The sequence below is a fragment of the Colobus angolensis genome, unplaced genomic scaffold (assembly GCF_000951035.1).
Source record: "Colobus angolensis palliatus isolate OR3802 unplaced genomic scaffold, Cang.pa_1.0 Scaffold60, whole genome shotgun sequence".
Lineage (NCBI taxonomy): Eukaryota > Metazoa > Chordata > Mammalia > Primates > Cercopithecidae > Colobus > Colobus angolensis.
The window spans coordinates 3,840,995-3,855,988 of NW_012119599.1; the positions used below are offsets into that span (position 1 = coordinate 3,840,995).

The 14,994-nt window shown below is 39.4% G+C and overlaps 1 protein-coding gene across 4 annotated transcripts in view; it reads right to left on the bottom strand.

Annotated features, from left to right (window-relative positions):
* Positions 1 to 3,869: 3,869 nt before the first annotated feature.
* The window catches only part of ZNF283 (zinc finger protein 283), a 16,898-nt gene continuing 5,773 nt past the window's right edge, over positions 3,870 to 14,994 (bottom strand). Inside the window, exons 6-8 of one of the 4 annotated variants that reach the window (XM_011963095.1) lie at positions 12,344 to 12,431; positions 10,079 to 10,205; positions 3,870 to 5,823 (exon numbers count right to left, since the gene is read on the bottom strand). In XM_011963095.1, coding sequence (XP_011818485.1) covers positions 4,121 to 5,823; positions 10,079 to 10,205; positions 12,344 to 12,431 — 1,918 coding nt within the window. In that variant the 3' untranslated portion in view covers positions 3,870 to 4,120. Of the gene's footprint in view, positions 5,824 to 9,087; positions 10,206 to 12,343; positions 12,432 to 14,994 lie in introns of those variants that run through there. The other 3 variants (XM_011963096.1, XR_001004169.1, XM_011963098.1) reach the window with 3 other exon arrangements.

Here is a 14,994-nt window from a genome sequence, read left to right on the forward strand (position 1 = left end):
TAAGAGACTCCATTTTGTTCTGTACTAAGAGAAATTCTTCTGCCTTGAGATGCTGTTAATCTGTAACCCTAGCCCCAACCCTGTGCTTGCAGAGACATGGGCTGTGTTGACTCAAGGTTTAATGTTTTTAGAGCTGTGCAGGATGTGCTTTGTTTAAAAAGTGCTTGAAAGCAGTATGCTTGGTAAAAGTCATCACCATTCTCTAATCTCAAGTACCCAGGGACACAATACACTGCGGAAGGCCGCAGGGACCTTTGCCTAGGAAAGCCAGGTATCGTCCAAGGTTTCTCACCATGTGATAGCCTGAGATATGGCCTCATGTGAAGGGAAAGACCTGACTGTCCCCCAGCCCGACACCCGTAAAGGGTCTGTGCTGAGGAGGATTAGTAAAAGAGGAAGGCCTCTCTGCAGTTGACATAAGAGGAAGGCATCTGTCTCCTGTTCATCCCTGGGAATAGAATGTCTCAGTGTAAAATCCGATAGTATGTTCTATTTACTGAGATAGGAGAAAATCGCCTTAGGGCTGGAGGTGAGACATGCTGGCGGCAATACTGCTCTTCATTGCACCAAGATGTTTGTGTGCGTGCACATCAAGGCACAGCACCTTTCCTTAAACTTATTTATGACACAGAGACCTTTGTTCACATGTTTTCCTGCTGACCCTCTCCTATTACCTTATTGTCCTGCCACATCCCCCTCTCCGAGATGGTAGAGATAGTAATCAATAAATACTGAGGGAACTCAGAGACCAGAGCCGGCGCGCGGGTCCTCCCGTATGCTGAGCACTGGTCCCCTGGGCCCACTGTTCTTTCTCTATATTTTATCTCTTTGTCTTATTTCTTTTCTCAGTCTCTCATTCCACCTGACAAGAAACACCCACAGGTTGTGGAGGGGCTGGCCCCCTTCACACCCAAATTCCAATTACAACTTGGTTTCATTTCCACATTGTAAATATTGGCCTTCTCAGTCTTCAGGTTAACTAACAGAATTCCAGAAAATAAGCGTAGACTCCTCTGAGTCTGGAAGAAAAAATACTTAACAAGGTTAGACCAAAAATATTCTCCCTGTCCCCTACATCTACAAACAGATAATATTCTATATCACGAAAAATTCCTAGTAAATGTTCTAACAATATAGACTTTATATTTCAGGATTTCTGCTTTTAAAAATTAACATTAAGTCCGGGCGTGGTGGCTCATGCCTGTAATTCCAGTACTTTGGGAGGCTGAGATGGGTGGATCACCTGAGGTCGGGAGTTCCAGACCAACCTGGAGAAACCCCATCTCTACTAAAAATACAAAATTAGCTGAGCATGGTGGCACATGCTTGTAATCCTAGCTACTAGGGAGGCTGAGGCAGGAGAATCGCTTGAACCTGGGAGGCAGAGGTTGTGGTGAGCCGAGATTGTGCCATTGCACTCCAGCCTGGGCAACAAGAGCAAAACTCTGTCTCAAAAAAAAAAAAAAAAAAAATTAACATTAATCTCTAAAAAGCTGAAATTATGTTTGGTGGTCTTAATATATACATTTAATTTAAATTATCTTATGAAATTTATACATATTTGTAATTTTACTTTTTAAAATAAAGGATCACTTGTTATGTCTCACATATATAAAAAGCTAATGAAACTTAAGAGTCTGATTTTTTATTTAAATAAAACCTTTGAGAGTCTATGGTTAATTTAAAGTAATACCAATGATTATTTCAGGAATTACATATAACCCATTTGAGCAACTAAAAGCAGATGTACGCTGCTGGCTAATGGGAAATGTTTCCTTGCTTCTGTCACAGGAGATGCTCTCCCTTATTATTTTCTGTGGATGTTGTCATGTCTGTTTGTAATATTGGGAAGCCTGCCAGCCATCATGGTGCCAGCCAACAATGGGGAGTACAGAGTGGAAAATGGAAGAGAAACTGAGCCTCTGAAAACTTAATTTTGCTGATGAATCAAAAATATCTGGAGCCCACTGTCCCTCTGAAAGCATGTTATATCATTCAATATACTTCCTCATTGTTCTAGCCAGTGTGGTATTTTTTTTTCCTTGAGACGGAGTCTCACTGTGTCACCAGGCTGGTGTGCAGAGCGCTATCTCAGCTCACTGCGAGCTCTGCCTTCCGGGTTCATGCCATTCTCCTGCCTCAGCCTCCCGAGTAGCTGCGTCTAAAGGCATACGTCACCACGCCCAGCTAATTTTTTTTTTTTTTAGTAGAGATGGGGTTTCACCGTGTTAGCCAGGATGGTCTCGATCTCCTGACCTCGTGATCTGCCTGCCTCGGCCTCCCAAAGTGCTGGGATTACAGGCGTGAGCCACCGCGCCCGGGGCCAGTGTAGTATTTTAATTTCTATGAAGTGTATCCTAACTGAATCAAACAACTAAGGGTTATGGTTCATACTGGGAACTGAAGATGCAGAGATAAAGCTGATTCCATCACAGCCATCAAAACCAGCTCACTATCAGGTGGGGAATAAACACACACACAGAGAGAGAGAGAGAGAGAGAGAGAGAGAATGTCACGTGTCATGGCCTAGGTGTTAACTGTTGTCCTCCAAACTGAACAGAGGCTCTGTAAGAAATAGACACATCGAAGGTATCCAATGCCCGGAGCAAGGAGCAGAGAAAAATTGCAAGAATATACAAATAGGCAACAATCAGAAAATGGAAAATTAAGCCACAATTATCAACAATCAAATGTCACTCTATTACCTATAAGAGTAATGAAAATATTCTTTAAACTGATGATGTACTAGATCTTATCCAGAATGAACTATCTGAAATTCAAATGGATGAGTGTTTATAGGAAGCTTTTCTGAATTTGTTCCTCCAAATGGTTGTGCTTCTCCTAAGAATTCACTAGTAGTAATACTAATAATAAAGACAATATGAACAATAGCTAATATGTTTTGAGCATAGGCTACATACCAGATACTCTTCCAAGGATACAATGCATACTAAATCCATCTAATTTCTGTAACAGCATTATTAGTTACCATCAGCATTTTAAACATCATGTCCAGAGGAGATAAGCATTTTGCTCACCATCCTACAGGTAGTATGGAGGTGAAATGGCGATGACAGTATAGTATATGCCATGGATAAAGGTTTTCCTACATTTGTTACATTAACAGAGTTATTCTCTAGGATGAATTTACTGAAGTTTAACAAAGATTGAATAGTGTTAGAAGGCTTCTGTACATTTAACGTATCTGGTATAAATTATCTTATGCTGTTACAGGCATTAGAAAATTTTGATTCCCTCATTTGCCAAATCTTGCTATAGTATGACTTCTGCTATTCTAATCAGAGAGGTGCAAGCGAAGAATTTCTTATTTAAATTAAATTATAATGTGACTTGTCTCATGTCTTGAAAAATGTGAGTCTTGTCTCTAAAATTATTTCTGGAAGAGAACAAACTTTGTTTCCAATTCTCAATCATTTATGGACTGATAATTTTGTAAAATAGAATAAGAATGTTATGGAAATGTCAAAATGCTATAAAAGTTCCAAATATTTACTCACTTTCCACATTTATCTCATGATTGACAGATGACAATTTTATGACTGCATCAGTCTCTGGATAATAATTTGAATAGTGTCTGTCTAAAAGCCTTCTTATAATTCTAATTCAAATGATTTCTCATTTGGATGAATTCTCTGATGTACTCTAGGATATTTACTATGTCTATAAGCCTTCCCAAATTCCTTATGTGCATAGGATTACACAGCAGTATGAATTCTCTGATGTGCAGCAAGAACTGAATTAAGTTTAGGTCCTTCCCACATTCCTTCCATTTAAACTCTTTTTAACAAATACCAATTATTTGATGTTAATCAGACTTTGTGTCATGAATAAAGATCTTCACACATTCCTTACATTTAAATGATTTTACATCAGTATAAATTGATATCCAATAAGACTGTACAGAAATCTAAAGGCCTTTTCATATTAGTTATATTCAAAATATTTCTCACTAGTATGAATTGCTAGATAGCAAGATAATTGTCCATAAACAGAAATGAATAGCTTTTGCACATCCCTTACATTCACAAGGTTTCTTAAGAGTTCTTATTATGATGAGTTGTCTGTACACACACACAAAATGTTCTGTTACAACTTTCAATCATAAGGTTTCATCGGTATCAATTTTCTCATTTGAGTAAGTTGTCCACAGAAAGGCTTCCCCACATTCTTTATATTTGTAGGGTTTATCATTACTACAAGTTCTCTCATGAACAAGTTTTGAGCCATGAGTAAAGGTCTTCTCGAATTCCTTACATTGATAAAGCTTCTCACCAGTATGAAATCTCTGATGAACACTAAGTTGATAGCCACTACCAAAGGCCTTCCCACAGTCTTTACATCCGTAAGACTTCTCATTAGTATGTACTCTCTCATGCTTAATTAGGCTTGAACCCCAGCTGAAGGCCTTCCCACATTCCTTACATTTAAAAGGTTTCTCGCCGGTATGAATTTTCTGATGTTGAGTAAGGTGATAGCCACGACTAAAAGCCTTCCCACATTCTTTACATTCATAAGGTTTCTCCCCTGTATGGATTCTCTCATGTTGAACAAGACTTGATCCACAATTAAAAGCCTTCCCACATTCCTTACATTCATAGGGTTTCTCACCAGTATGAAATACCTGATGTCGAGTAAGTTGATACCCACTACAAAAGGTCTTTCCACATTCTTTACATTCATGGGATTTCTCACCAGTGTGAACTCTCTCATGTTTAACAAGGCTTGAACCCCAACTAAAGGCCTTCCCACATTCCTTACATTCAAAAGGTTTCTCACCAGTATGAATTTTCTGATGTTGAGAAAGGTGATAGCCACGACTAAAGGCCTTTCCACATTCTTTACATTCATAAGGTTTCTCACCAGTATGAATTCTTGCATGTTGAATAAGACTTGATCCGCAATTAAAAGCCTTCCCACATTCCTTACATTCATAGGGTTTCTCACCAGTATGAAATACCTGATGTCGAGTAAGTTGATAGCCCCAACAAAAAGCCTTTCCACATATTTTACATTCATAAGGTTTCTTACCAGTATGGATTTTCTGATGCTGAGTAAGTTGATAGCCACGACTGAAGGCCTTCCCACATTCTTTACATTTATAAGGTTTCTCCCCTGTATGAATTATCTCATGTTTAGCGAGGCTTGAGCCCCAAAAAAAGGCCTTCCCACATTCCTTACATTTATAAGATTTCACACCAATATGAATTTTCTGATGTTGAGTAAGGTGATAGCCACGACTAAAGGCCTTCCCACATTCTTTACATTCATAGGGTTTCTCACCAGTATGGATTCTCTCATGTTTAACAAGACTTGATCCCCAACTAAAGGTCTTCCCACATTCCTTACACTCATAGGGTTTCTCACCAGTATGAAATCTCTGATGCACATTGAGTTGATAGGCACTTAAATAATTCTTCCCACATTCTTTACATTCAAAGTGTTTTTCAGCTGTATGAGTTCTCTTGTGTTGAACAAGTTTTGAGCCATGACTGCAAGCCTTCACACATTCCTTATAAACATAGGGTTTCTCTGTATTATGAATGCTTTGATGTGGAGTAAGAGATTTACTTTTTCTGTAAGAGGGTATTTTTTCATAGCTGATTATCATTTGACTGAAGTATCCCTCTTGATATCCTTTTAGTCCCTCGAATATGCTTTTGCACTTCCAATTATTTCTGAAGATAGATGCCTCAAGGCCAAGGGTTTTACTTTTTTCCTCCATCTCCCATTGGGAAAAATTTATTTCAAAAATATCCTTTTCTGAAAATATTTTTGTGGTCTCATATGTTGTTGACTCCAAATCTGAAAGAAAACAAGAAAACCACATATTTTATTTCCTTCACTAGGAAAAAAAAGAAAAAAAACTACAGTAGAAATAAAAGACAAATTAGGTGACTTTACTGAACTCACTCCTGAGTATCAAGGCACTCCCCTATTAAATAACAAACTTAGCCTTGATTTTGCAGCTCTTGTGATCTTAATGTTCTGATTTTATAGTTTTCTGGAGGATTTCACAAAGTTCACTTCAACAAGTCCCTCATTTTCCCATGCTGATGTTGCCTCAAACCAAATGTCAGCTTCCATCAGTCAAGCCCTTATGTGCCCAGGGTTGTGGTCATCCAGTGTCCCCTGCTAGGTATGTATCTTAATGGGAATCAAATTCCTATCATAATGAGCTTTGGCTGATTTTGTTTTGTCTAACAACTCTTTTGTCTTAACAACTCAATGGTCACAACTCTGTCATTTTGTCGAGGCAGCCATGAACAATATGTAAACATATAAACAAATGGGTAAGACTATGTTCCATACAACTTTATTTGTAGAAACAGGTGGATTTGGTATATGATGTTACAAAATTATGCACGGATAAAAGATTATTCAAAGGGCAATGATTTTAATGTAACATAGTACGAAAAGTTCACAGATATGGTGTGTACCAGCTAATCACATCCCTTACTCCTCAGCCCCACCACAACTTGGGGAGGGCAGCAGCCTGTATTCCTGGAACAGCCATCTGGGACCTGGGTGGGCAGTGTGACTTTGTCTTCCAAAAACTTCAGGGTTGTGCAGTTTGGTGGGTTTTGTGTTACTTTGAGGGACTAGCACAGATGACTGCCTCGATTTTAGCTCCATCAGTCACAGAAGCTTTCCTCAGAAGCATCTATTGGAAGATTAAAGGGCTAATGGACCTTTTCTTCTCCCCCTTTTTATAGCCAGATATTTAAGTAAATCTTTGTCTGGTACTAACTGACTGCAGAGATGATGGAACAGAAACTTCAGTGACCACATACAATAAGGAATATACAATTTGCCAAAAGAGTTTTAAAAAGTCTGACAGCTCCAGCCCTCAACAAGCAGAAATCAGCCATGCCTGAGGAATGGGAAAATTGAATCTCCAGAGGTACCACATTATACTCAAAATGCCCAGTTCTAACAAAAAATTACAACGCATACAACGAAACAGGAAAATAGGGTGCCCGTTCACAAGAAAAAAAGAATTTGACAGAAACCATTCCAGAGGAAGCCTAGACATTGAGTGAACTATCCAATATGCTCAATGAGCCTAAAGAAACCATGGACCAAGAGCTAAAGGAAATCAGGAAAACAATATATGAACAAAATGAAAATATCAATAAAAGGATAGAAATTATTTTTTTTAAAAAAAAAAAAGGAACCAAACAAATTCTGGAGTAAAGCAACTGAAATGAAAATTTCAGTAGTGGATTCAGCAGAAGAAAGATTCAGCAAACTTGAAAATGAGTCATTTGAAATTACTGCACTAGAGGAGCAAAAAGAAAAAGGAATAATGAACAATGAAGAGAGCCGGAGGGATTGATGGGATACTATCAAGCACACCAACATACACATCTTTTTTTTTTTTTTTGAGGCGGAGTCTCGCTCTGTCGCCCGGACTGGAGTGCAGTGGCCGGATCTCAGCTCACTGAAAGCTCCGCCTCCCGGGTTTATGCCATTCTCCTGCCTCAGCCTCCGGAGTAGCTGGGACTACAGGCGCCCGCCACCTCGCCCGGCTAGTTTTTTGTATTTTTAGTAGAGACGGGGTTTCACCGTGTTAGCCAGAATGGTCTCGATCTCCTGACCTCGTGATCCGCCCGTCTCGGCCTCCCAAAGTGCTGGGATTACAGGCTTGAGCCACCGCGCCCGGCCAACATACACATCTTAAGAGTCCCAGAAAAAGAAGAGAGATAAAAGTACAGAAAAAAAAAAATGTGAAGAAAGAATGTCTGAAAACTTCCAAAATCTGACAAAAGGCAGGAATACACATATGCAAGAGACGCAACAACTTCAGGCAGGATAAACCCAAAGAGACTCGTATCTAGACACATTATAGTCAAATTATGGAAGCCCAAAGACAAAAAGACTTCAGAACACAGGAAGAAAGCAGAAGCCTAACACACACAAGAATCCTCAACAAGACTAACAGCTAATTTCTCACCAGAAACCATGGAGAACAGAAAGTAGTAGGATGGTATACTGAAACGTCCCAAAAGAAAAAACACTGTCAACCAAGAATTCTACACCAGCAAAAACTGTCCTTTAAGAATAAAGGTAAAATTAAGACATTTCCAGAAAAAACAAAAGCCGAAAGAGGTGATTACCAGTAGACCTACTCTAGAAGAAATGTTAGAGGGAGTGTTTCAGGCGAAAGTGAAAGGACACAAAACAGTAATTACAAGCCATAAGAAGAAATAAAGAACATTGGTAATGGTAACTACATGAGTAAATATAAAAGTTAGTATTATTGTAGTTTTGATTTGTTGATTTAAAAGACAAATGCATAAAATAATAACTATAAATCTGTCTTAAAGTAACCCGGCATTTCAAAGCAATAGCTGATTATAAAACTAGAGCAGAGAAATTTCATACAAGATGAACCTCTGACACCTTGTTTATCAGAAAATCAGGAGGTACTTAAAAGAGTATGCCAAAAAGCCATATCATGAAAGGATTCCCACTGACCAAATCTGGAACAAGCTCCAACACTTTGAGCTTCAAAATAAATAACAGAATAAACAGAATATAGCCCATTGACTAGAAATCCAACATATGAATAAATGGAAAGTTTGAAGAGGAACACAATATTTATTTACTGAGACAGGGTCTTGCTCTGTCACCCAGGCTGGAGTGTGGTGACACAATCTTAGCTCACTGCAGCCTCAACCTCTTAGACTCAAGCAATCCAGTCACCTCAGCCTCCCCAGTTGCTGGGACTACAGGTGTGCACCACCAGAGCCCAGCTAATTATTTTGTATTTTTTAAAGAGATGGGGTTTTGCCATGTTGCCCCATGCTGGTCTCGAACTCCTGGCCTCAAGCAATCCACCCATCTCAGCCTCCCAAAGTGCTGGGATTACAGGTTTGAGCCACCACTGTGCCCAGTTCTACAATATTTAATAGTTTCAAAGTTCCTCCCTATAAAATACTTATGGAAGGGAAAAAAAGCAACTGCACAAGGAGGAAGCCAGCAGACACCACCTTAATCAAGTACTCAGAGTGAATAACATGAGTAATGACAAATCATTCATACTACCCAACAAAATGCAGGGAGAAGAATGCAGCATCGATTCTGTGATAATCCTGCCAAAGATCCATACTCTAAATCTAATCATGAAGAAAGAGCAGACAAACCCAAACTGAGGAACACTGTACAAAATAACTGGCCTGTAATCTTCAAAAGCATCACAGACATATGTGCAAGTCAAGGAAAGACATGTGAACTGTTTCAAACTGAAAGAGACTAAACAATCCAAATTCCACAAACAAGAACAACAAAACAATATATTATCTGGCGCCTTCCTATCTCCCTGGAGTAATTTCTTAGTACATATTCCTTTAATAACTCTACCCTAGACTTCTGGTAAAGTTCCTTTCCAACAACAGGGCCTTTGCATTTGCTGTTCACTGTGATTGATCTGTTCTTCTCCCACATATTCACATAGCTTGAATATCTCTATTGAACATCTGTTCAAGAAAGCGTTCCTTGACCATCTTATCTAAATTAGCCCTGTCCGTCCCCATCATTTTCTATTCCCTTACACTGTTTACCTTTTCCAAAGAATTTGGTTCATTACACACTATTTATTTATTCACTTACTTATTTGATGTTTCTCCTTTACTACAAAGTAAACTGCATGAAAATAGGCAAGTTATCAAAACTTGTTCATGATTCAATTAATAGTGCTCAGCACAAGGCTGGCCAGAAGTAGATATTCGATATAATACTTGCAGAATTTATGAAATCTGGTTTCTTTGACAATGGTTACAAAATAAATGTCCTATAATGCAAATCCAGCCCCTTGGCCATTAAAGGAGAGAGGTGATTGTAGGGAGGGCCCAAGAATGGTGTAAAGCTCACTGAGGGATGGGGAAGGTCAATGTGTTTAACGAACCCATTTCTAACCCAGCAAGTATAAAAATATACCCTTGGGAAAGGGGAGAAGAAATTCACCTGGTTTCTTCAAAGATAGCCCTGGAATTTCCAGTGCAGAAAACTGATGATGCAAACAGGAGACTAAATTATTTCAGGCAGATGACCTTACCCAGTGACACCAAGTTACTATAGTTCTCCAACATCACATCCACGTACAAGTCCCTCTGAGCAGGGTCCAGGCATTCCCACTCCTCCTGAGAGAAGTCGATGGCCACATCCCTGAATGTCACCAACCCCTAAAACCAAAAACCCATGTATTACTTGTGAAATTAAAAAAAACATTTCCAAGAGGGAAAAAGAGGGTATGAAGGATGAACTACAAAGAAGGGGAGAAATACAACAATCAAGGAGGCTGAAAGCCTCTGATATAGGTAGGAAAAAGCAAGAAAATCAGTGTGACTAAAGAAGAATGTCAACATGTTCTAGAAGACTCCTGTTACAGCAGAAAAAACTTCCCGGATACTATAAGATAACTCAGCTATCCAGACCTGTCTGGTAATATATTTTTAAAATCTCAGTTTCTTCTCTGTTAAATAAAAAGTGCATGTGTGTATACATCATGCATATTTACAATGTGCTATGTGCCTTTCTCATAAATTATTTGTAAAAGTGAATTGCTCACCATCTTTCCCCTTTAAGAAATAAAAACAAGGCCTGGTGCAATGGTTCATGCCTGTAATCGCAAGCACTTTGGGAGGCTGAGGCGAGCAAATCACTTGAAGTCAGGAATTCGAGACCAGCCTGGCCAACATGTGAAACCCCATCTCTACTAATAATATAAAAATTAACCAGGTGTGGTGGCAGATGCCTGTAATCCCAGCTACTTGGGAGGCTGAGGCAGAAGAATCGCTTAAACCTGGGAGGTGGAAGTTGCAGTGAGCCGAGTTTGCACCACTGCACTCCAGCCTGGGTGACAGCAAGACTCTGTCTCAAAAAGAAAGAAAGAAATAGGAAAACATGAAAACTTTTTCCCAAATGTACTACAAAATCTTTATTTTATAAAACTGATTCCCATTAAATTAGGGACTATCAACAAGACTCAAATACATCACTGTTAGATTACATCATAAGCATTTTTTCTTATGATGAATAAATTTTTTTATTTGTTGCAATTCATTTTATCCTCTCAATATATGAGCTTAATCACACAATTACATCTGTACATTTAGGCTGAACAAAACTTCTGTAGATTTTCTTGATTGTGGAAATATATTATCATCTAGACCTTAGGCATCATCTTATCTGTTACTATCAACTACCCCTCGCTTAGTACGTTACTTGTTCCTGAATTAGAGGATGCTGATACAGGACACATGAGGACACTGATATAGGATGTTGCACATGACACAAATGTCACTCATGACCTACACATCCTGGTTGATGACAAAATGACTTCAAAGTCAACTGGTTCAAAATCCACTGGTGATGGAGTCCTTTGGTGACTCCAGAGACCACTGGTCTTCATCTCTTAGGAAACTCCTGGAAAGAACCACTAACTCCCCTCTCTCTAATCTGAAGTGCCTCCCAACACATGCAACTTCACATAAACCGAGGTTGAGACCAAGAAACCCCAAAGTCCATCTTATCTCTGTGGAAAACTTGGGTCTATGGAGAAGTTCCGAGGTTTTGCATGTGGTCCAATGGGACCCTCGTCACTAACTAATCACACTGCAGACCTGACATGGGAATGAGAAACTCAGGTAAGGGAAATGGTGCCGATGTGGCCAATCAGAGGTGATACCAAAAGGCATCACCCAAGACAGTCAAGATGGTTAAATATGAAAGTGCTCCCAGAGAATGCATAAACAACTAACATCACTCTTCTAGGTGACCATCCAGCTGTCTAATGACAGAGTGTCTTTGGTAGCCACCTTCTAAAATCAGCATCTTACCCTAAATTAAAAAATACTGCTGTTTTCAAAATCCCTGCAGTCTTTCATTCTCTTCCCTTTCCTCCTTTATATGACTCACGTTGGTGCCTTTGATGGAGGAAATCAATGCACTATTGGTTTTCTTTACATACAAGTAAAAGTGTGTTGTTAACTATTTCTTTGAGTTATCCTTAACAGAAGCTTAAGTATTTCCCTCAGAAGACGCCACTGCTCTATCACTGCTCTTACTAGAAGACTGGGAACACAGGAGATGTTAAGTAACATCTTCAATGAATATGACATTGATTAAAAAGGGGAGGGGTACAAGGGGAGGACACTAAGCTATTTGGCACCATCCTCCACTGGAATAGGAAGAACTGAGAAGCGGCTTCAGGGATGGAGTTCTGTCAGAGAGAAGGCTTTAGGAAAATGAAAAAAAAAAAAAAAAGATTCACACGCCCTGAAAATCACAGTATTTCATGGAGAGAAAAATACCAACTTACATCAGTCATGGTTCTGGAATTGCAAGAACTAATCAATGCTCCATGGGATTCCTCTATTGGTGAAGCACAGAATCCAGAAAAGCCAGAACTGGGGAGGGAAAACGAAGTGTTAAACCAGGTGTGCCTCAGTGATCCCATCCTGACTTACGCTAATAGAAGATCTTATCTTCTCCATGTCTGCTTCTGCTACACACCCCACGTGCCATTTATGGAATCCAAACTTTCACCTAAACCCCAAAGTTCTTCAGCAGGGAGGTTTCTGGCAGTGTCTGGTTCTGAGGATGTGAATCTGGACCTGGGATCTGACGATTCAGTCCTGCCCAGGAGATCAGATCATCCTCCTTCCATTCCTACCTCTCAGGAATACCTGTCTTGGTCCAAGCTAGAATGTCCTTCACGGGCTCAGGACTGAAAGAAGTTGATCAAGACAGGGGAGCTGGACAGGATGTATAAAGAATTCATCGGGAACCCAAAAAGCTGACTTTCCAATGCATATATCAGTAATATTCATGACACGGAACATCATGTAATGAGTACATGCTAACTTAGGGAAATAAGATATACTCAATAGAAAAAGGAGGTTATGAGATTTATGGTATGATTACATTTATAAAATACATATCAATACAGAAAGACTGACAACCACATCAATACATAAAAAATGTTTAGAGTTACACATCTCAAGAAAGAAACAAAAAATAAAAAATAAAATTACATATCTATATATATTAATAACATTTATCTTTTCATTATGATCATGTTTTTTGTTTAGGTAATCCACATAATCATTGTAACCATGGCCATGCATTACAGGAACTGTATAATTTCTACATATGCCTATGTCTTGCCTAGAAAAAAAATGGATGAAATTCCCCAAGTTGTGACATGGATATAGTAATAGAATAATATTAGTGTAATAATATTAATATATCCATAGCATAAGTTGGGGAATTTCATCTTTTCATTTTTATTTTTGGGGGGTTTTATTTTATTTTATTTTTTATTTTTTTTGAGACGGAGTCTCGTTCTGTTGCCCAGGCTGGAGTGCAGTGGCACGATCTCGGCTCACTGCAAACTTCACCTCCTGGGTTCACGCCATTCTCCTGCCTCAGCCTCCCGAGTAGCTGGGACTACAGGTGCCCGCCACCATGCCCAGCTAATTTTTTGTATTTTTTAGTAGAGACGGGGTTTTGCCCTGTTAGCCAGGATGGTCTCAATCTCCTGACCTCGTGATCCGCCTGCCTCGGCCTCCCAAAGTGCTGGGATTACAGGCATGAGCCACCGTGGCCGGCTTATTATTTTTTTTTTGTTCCCCCTCCATTAATGAGGTTTTGATTCTGCTTTTCTTATCTTGACTGATCGATTTATTTTGTATCTGAACCTGTCTTAAACATGGTATCCTCCAGATAACTGCTGAATCACCTGATCCTATTAGGCTCACTTTGCAACTAACATTAGTAGTATAAACTTTACAGAATAAATTCCATTTGCCTCCAAATACTTGATCATGATTCAACAGTATTGCTTATAACTACCTTCTTATGAGTTCCTAAAGCAGGTCCCCTGGATTGCCTACTGGCCTTTGTTGCTGGCTGCTGACTGCCTTAAACTTACCCCAAGGCATATTTGGTCTCCAAGGTAACAACTATGTCTTCCAAACACTGTATTACTCCCTAAGTACAAGTATTACAGGGTCAGGCATTTGGGGCAAATTCTTCACCCAAAACTTCACTTCTAGAAATGTATCCTTAAGAAATTGCTAAAGAACAAAGAAGCACACAAGAGGAATACACAAGGATATTCAACCAAAAATAACTTCTGATCACTAAAAATGAGAAACTAGGTAATAGTAAACAAAAGTTTTAATAAATTACGACCCACCATACCCTCATTGGTTATGATGGTGTTGGTTCATATTAATTGATGAAGAAAGATTAATTCCTTAGGCAGGCAGGTTTGTGACTAACATAATGTGGGAGGTATATTCTGTTGAAATTGAGATAAAAGATCTGGTGTCAGACCTTTAGGATGTGAATTTGAGCTTGATAGTTACCAATTTCTCAACACTTCTTTTTCCCCATCAACAAGAGGGGTGAGAACAGTGTTCACCATAGAAGAGTAAGAAATCCATACAAAATACTGAATGGTATATGATAATTGTTTACAAGTTGTCTTTTTTTTTTTTCTTCAGAGACAGGGTCTTGCTCTGTTGCCTAGGCTGGAATGATGTGGCAGAAACACAGCTCAATGCAACCCCAACCTCCTGGACTCAGGTGATCTTCCCACCTCAGCCTCCCTCCCCAGTAACTGGAACCACAGGTGCATGCCACCATGCCCTGCTAATTATTATTTTTTAAAATTGTTTGTAGAGACAGGGTCTCACTGTGTTGTCCAGGCTGGTCTTGAACACCTGAGCTTAAGGAATCCTCCTGTCTTGACCTCCCAAAGTGCTGGGATTACAGGTGTAAGCCACTAGGCTTGCCCACGTTGTCATCATTATTATTGAAAATGACCAGGCACGGTGGCTCACGCCTATAATCACAATACTTTGGGAGGCTGAGGCGGGTGGATCACAAGGTCAGGAGATCGAGACCATCCTGGCTAACACGGTGAAACCCCATCTCTACTAAAAATACAAAAAATTAGCTGGA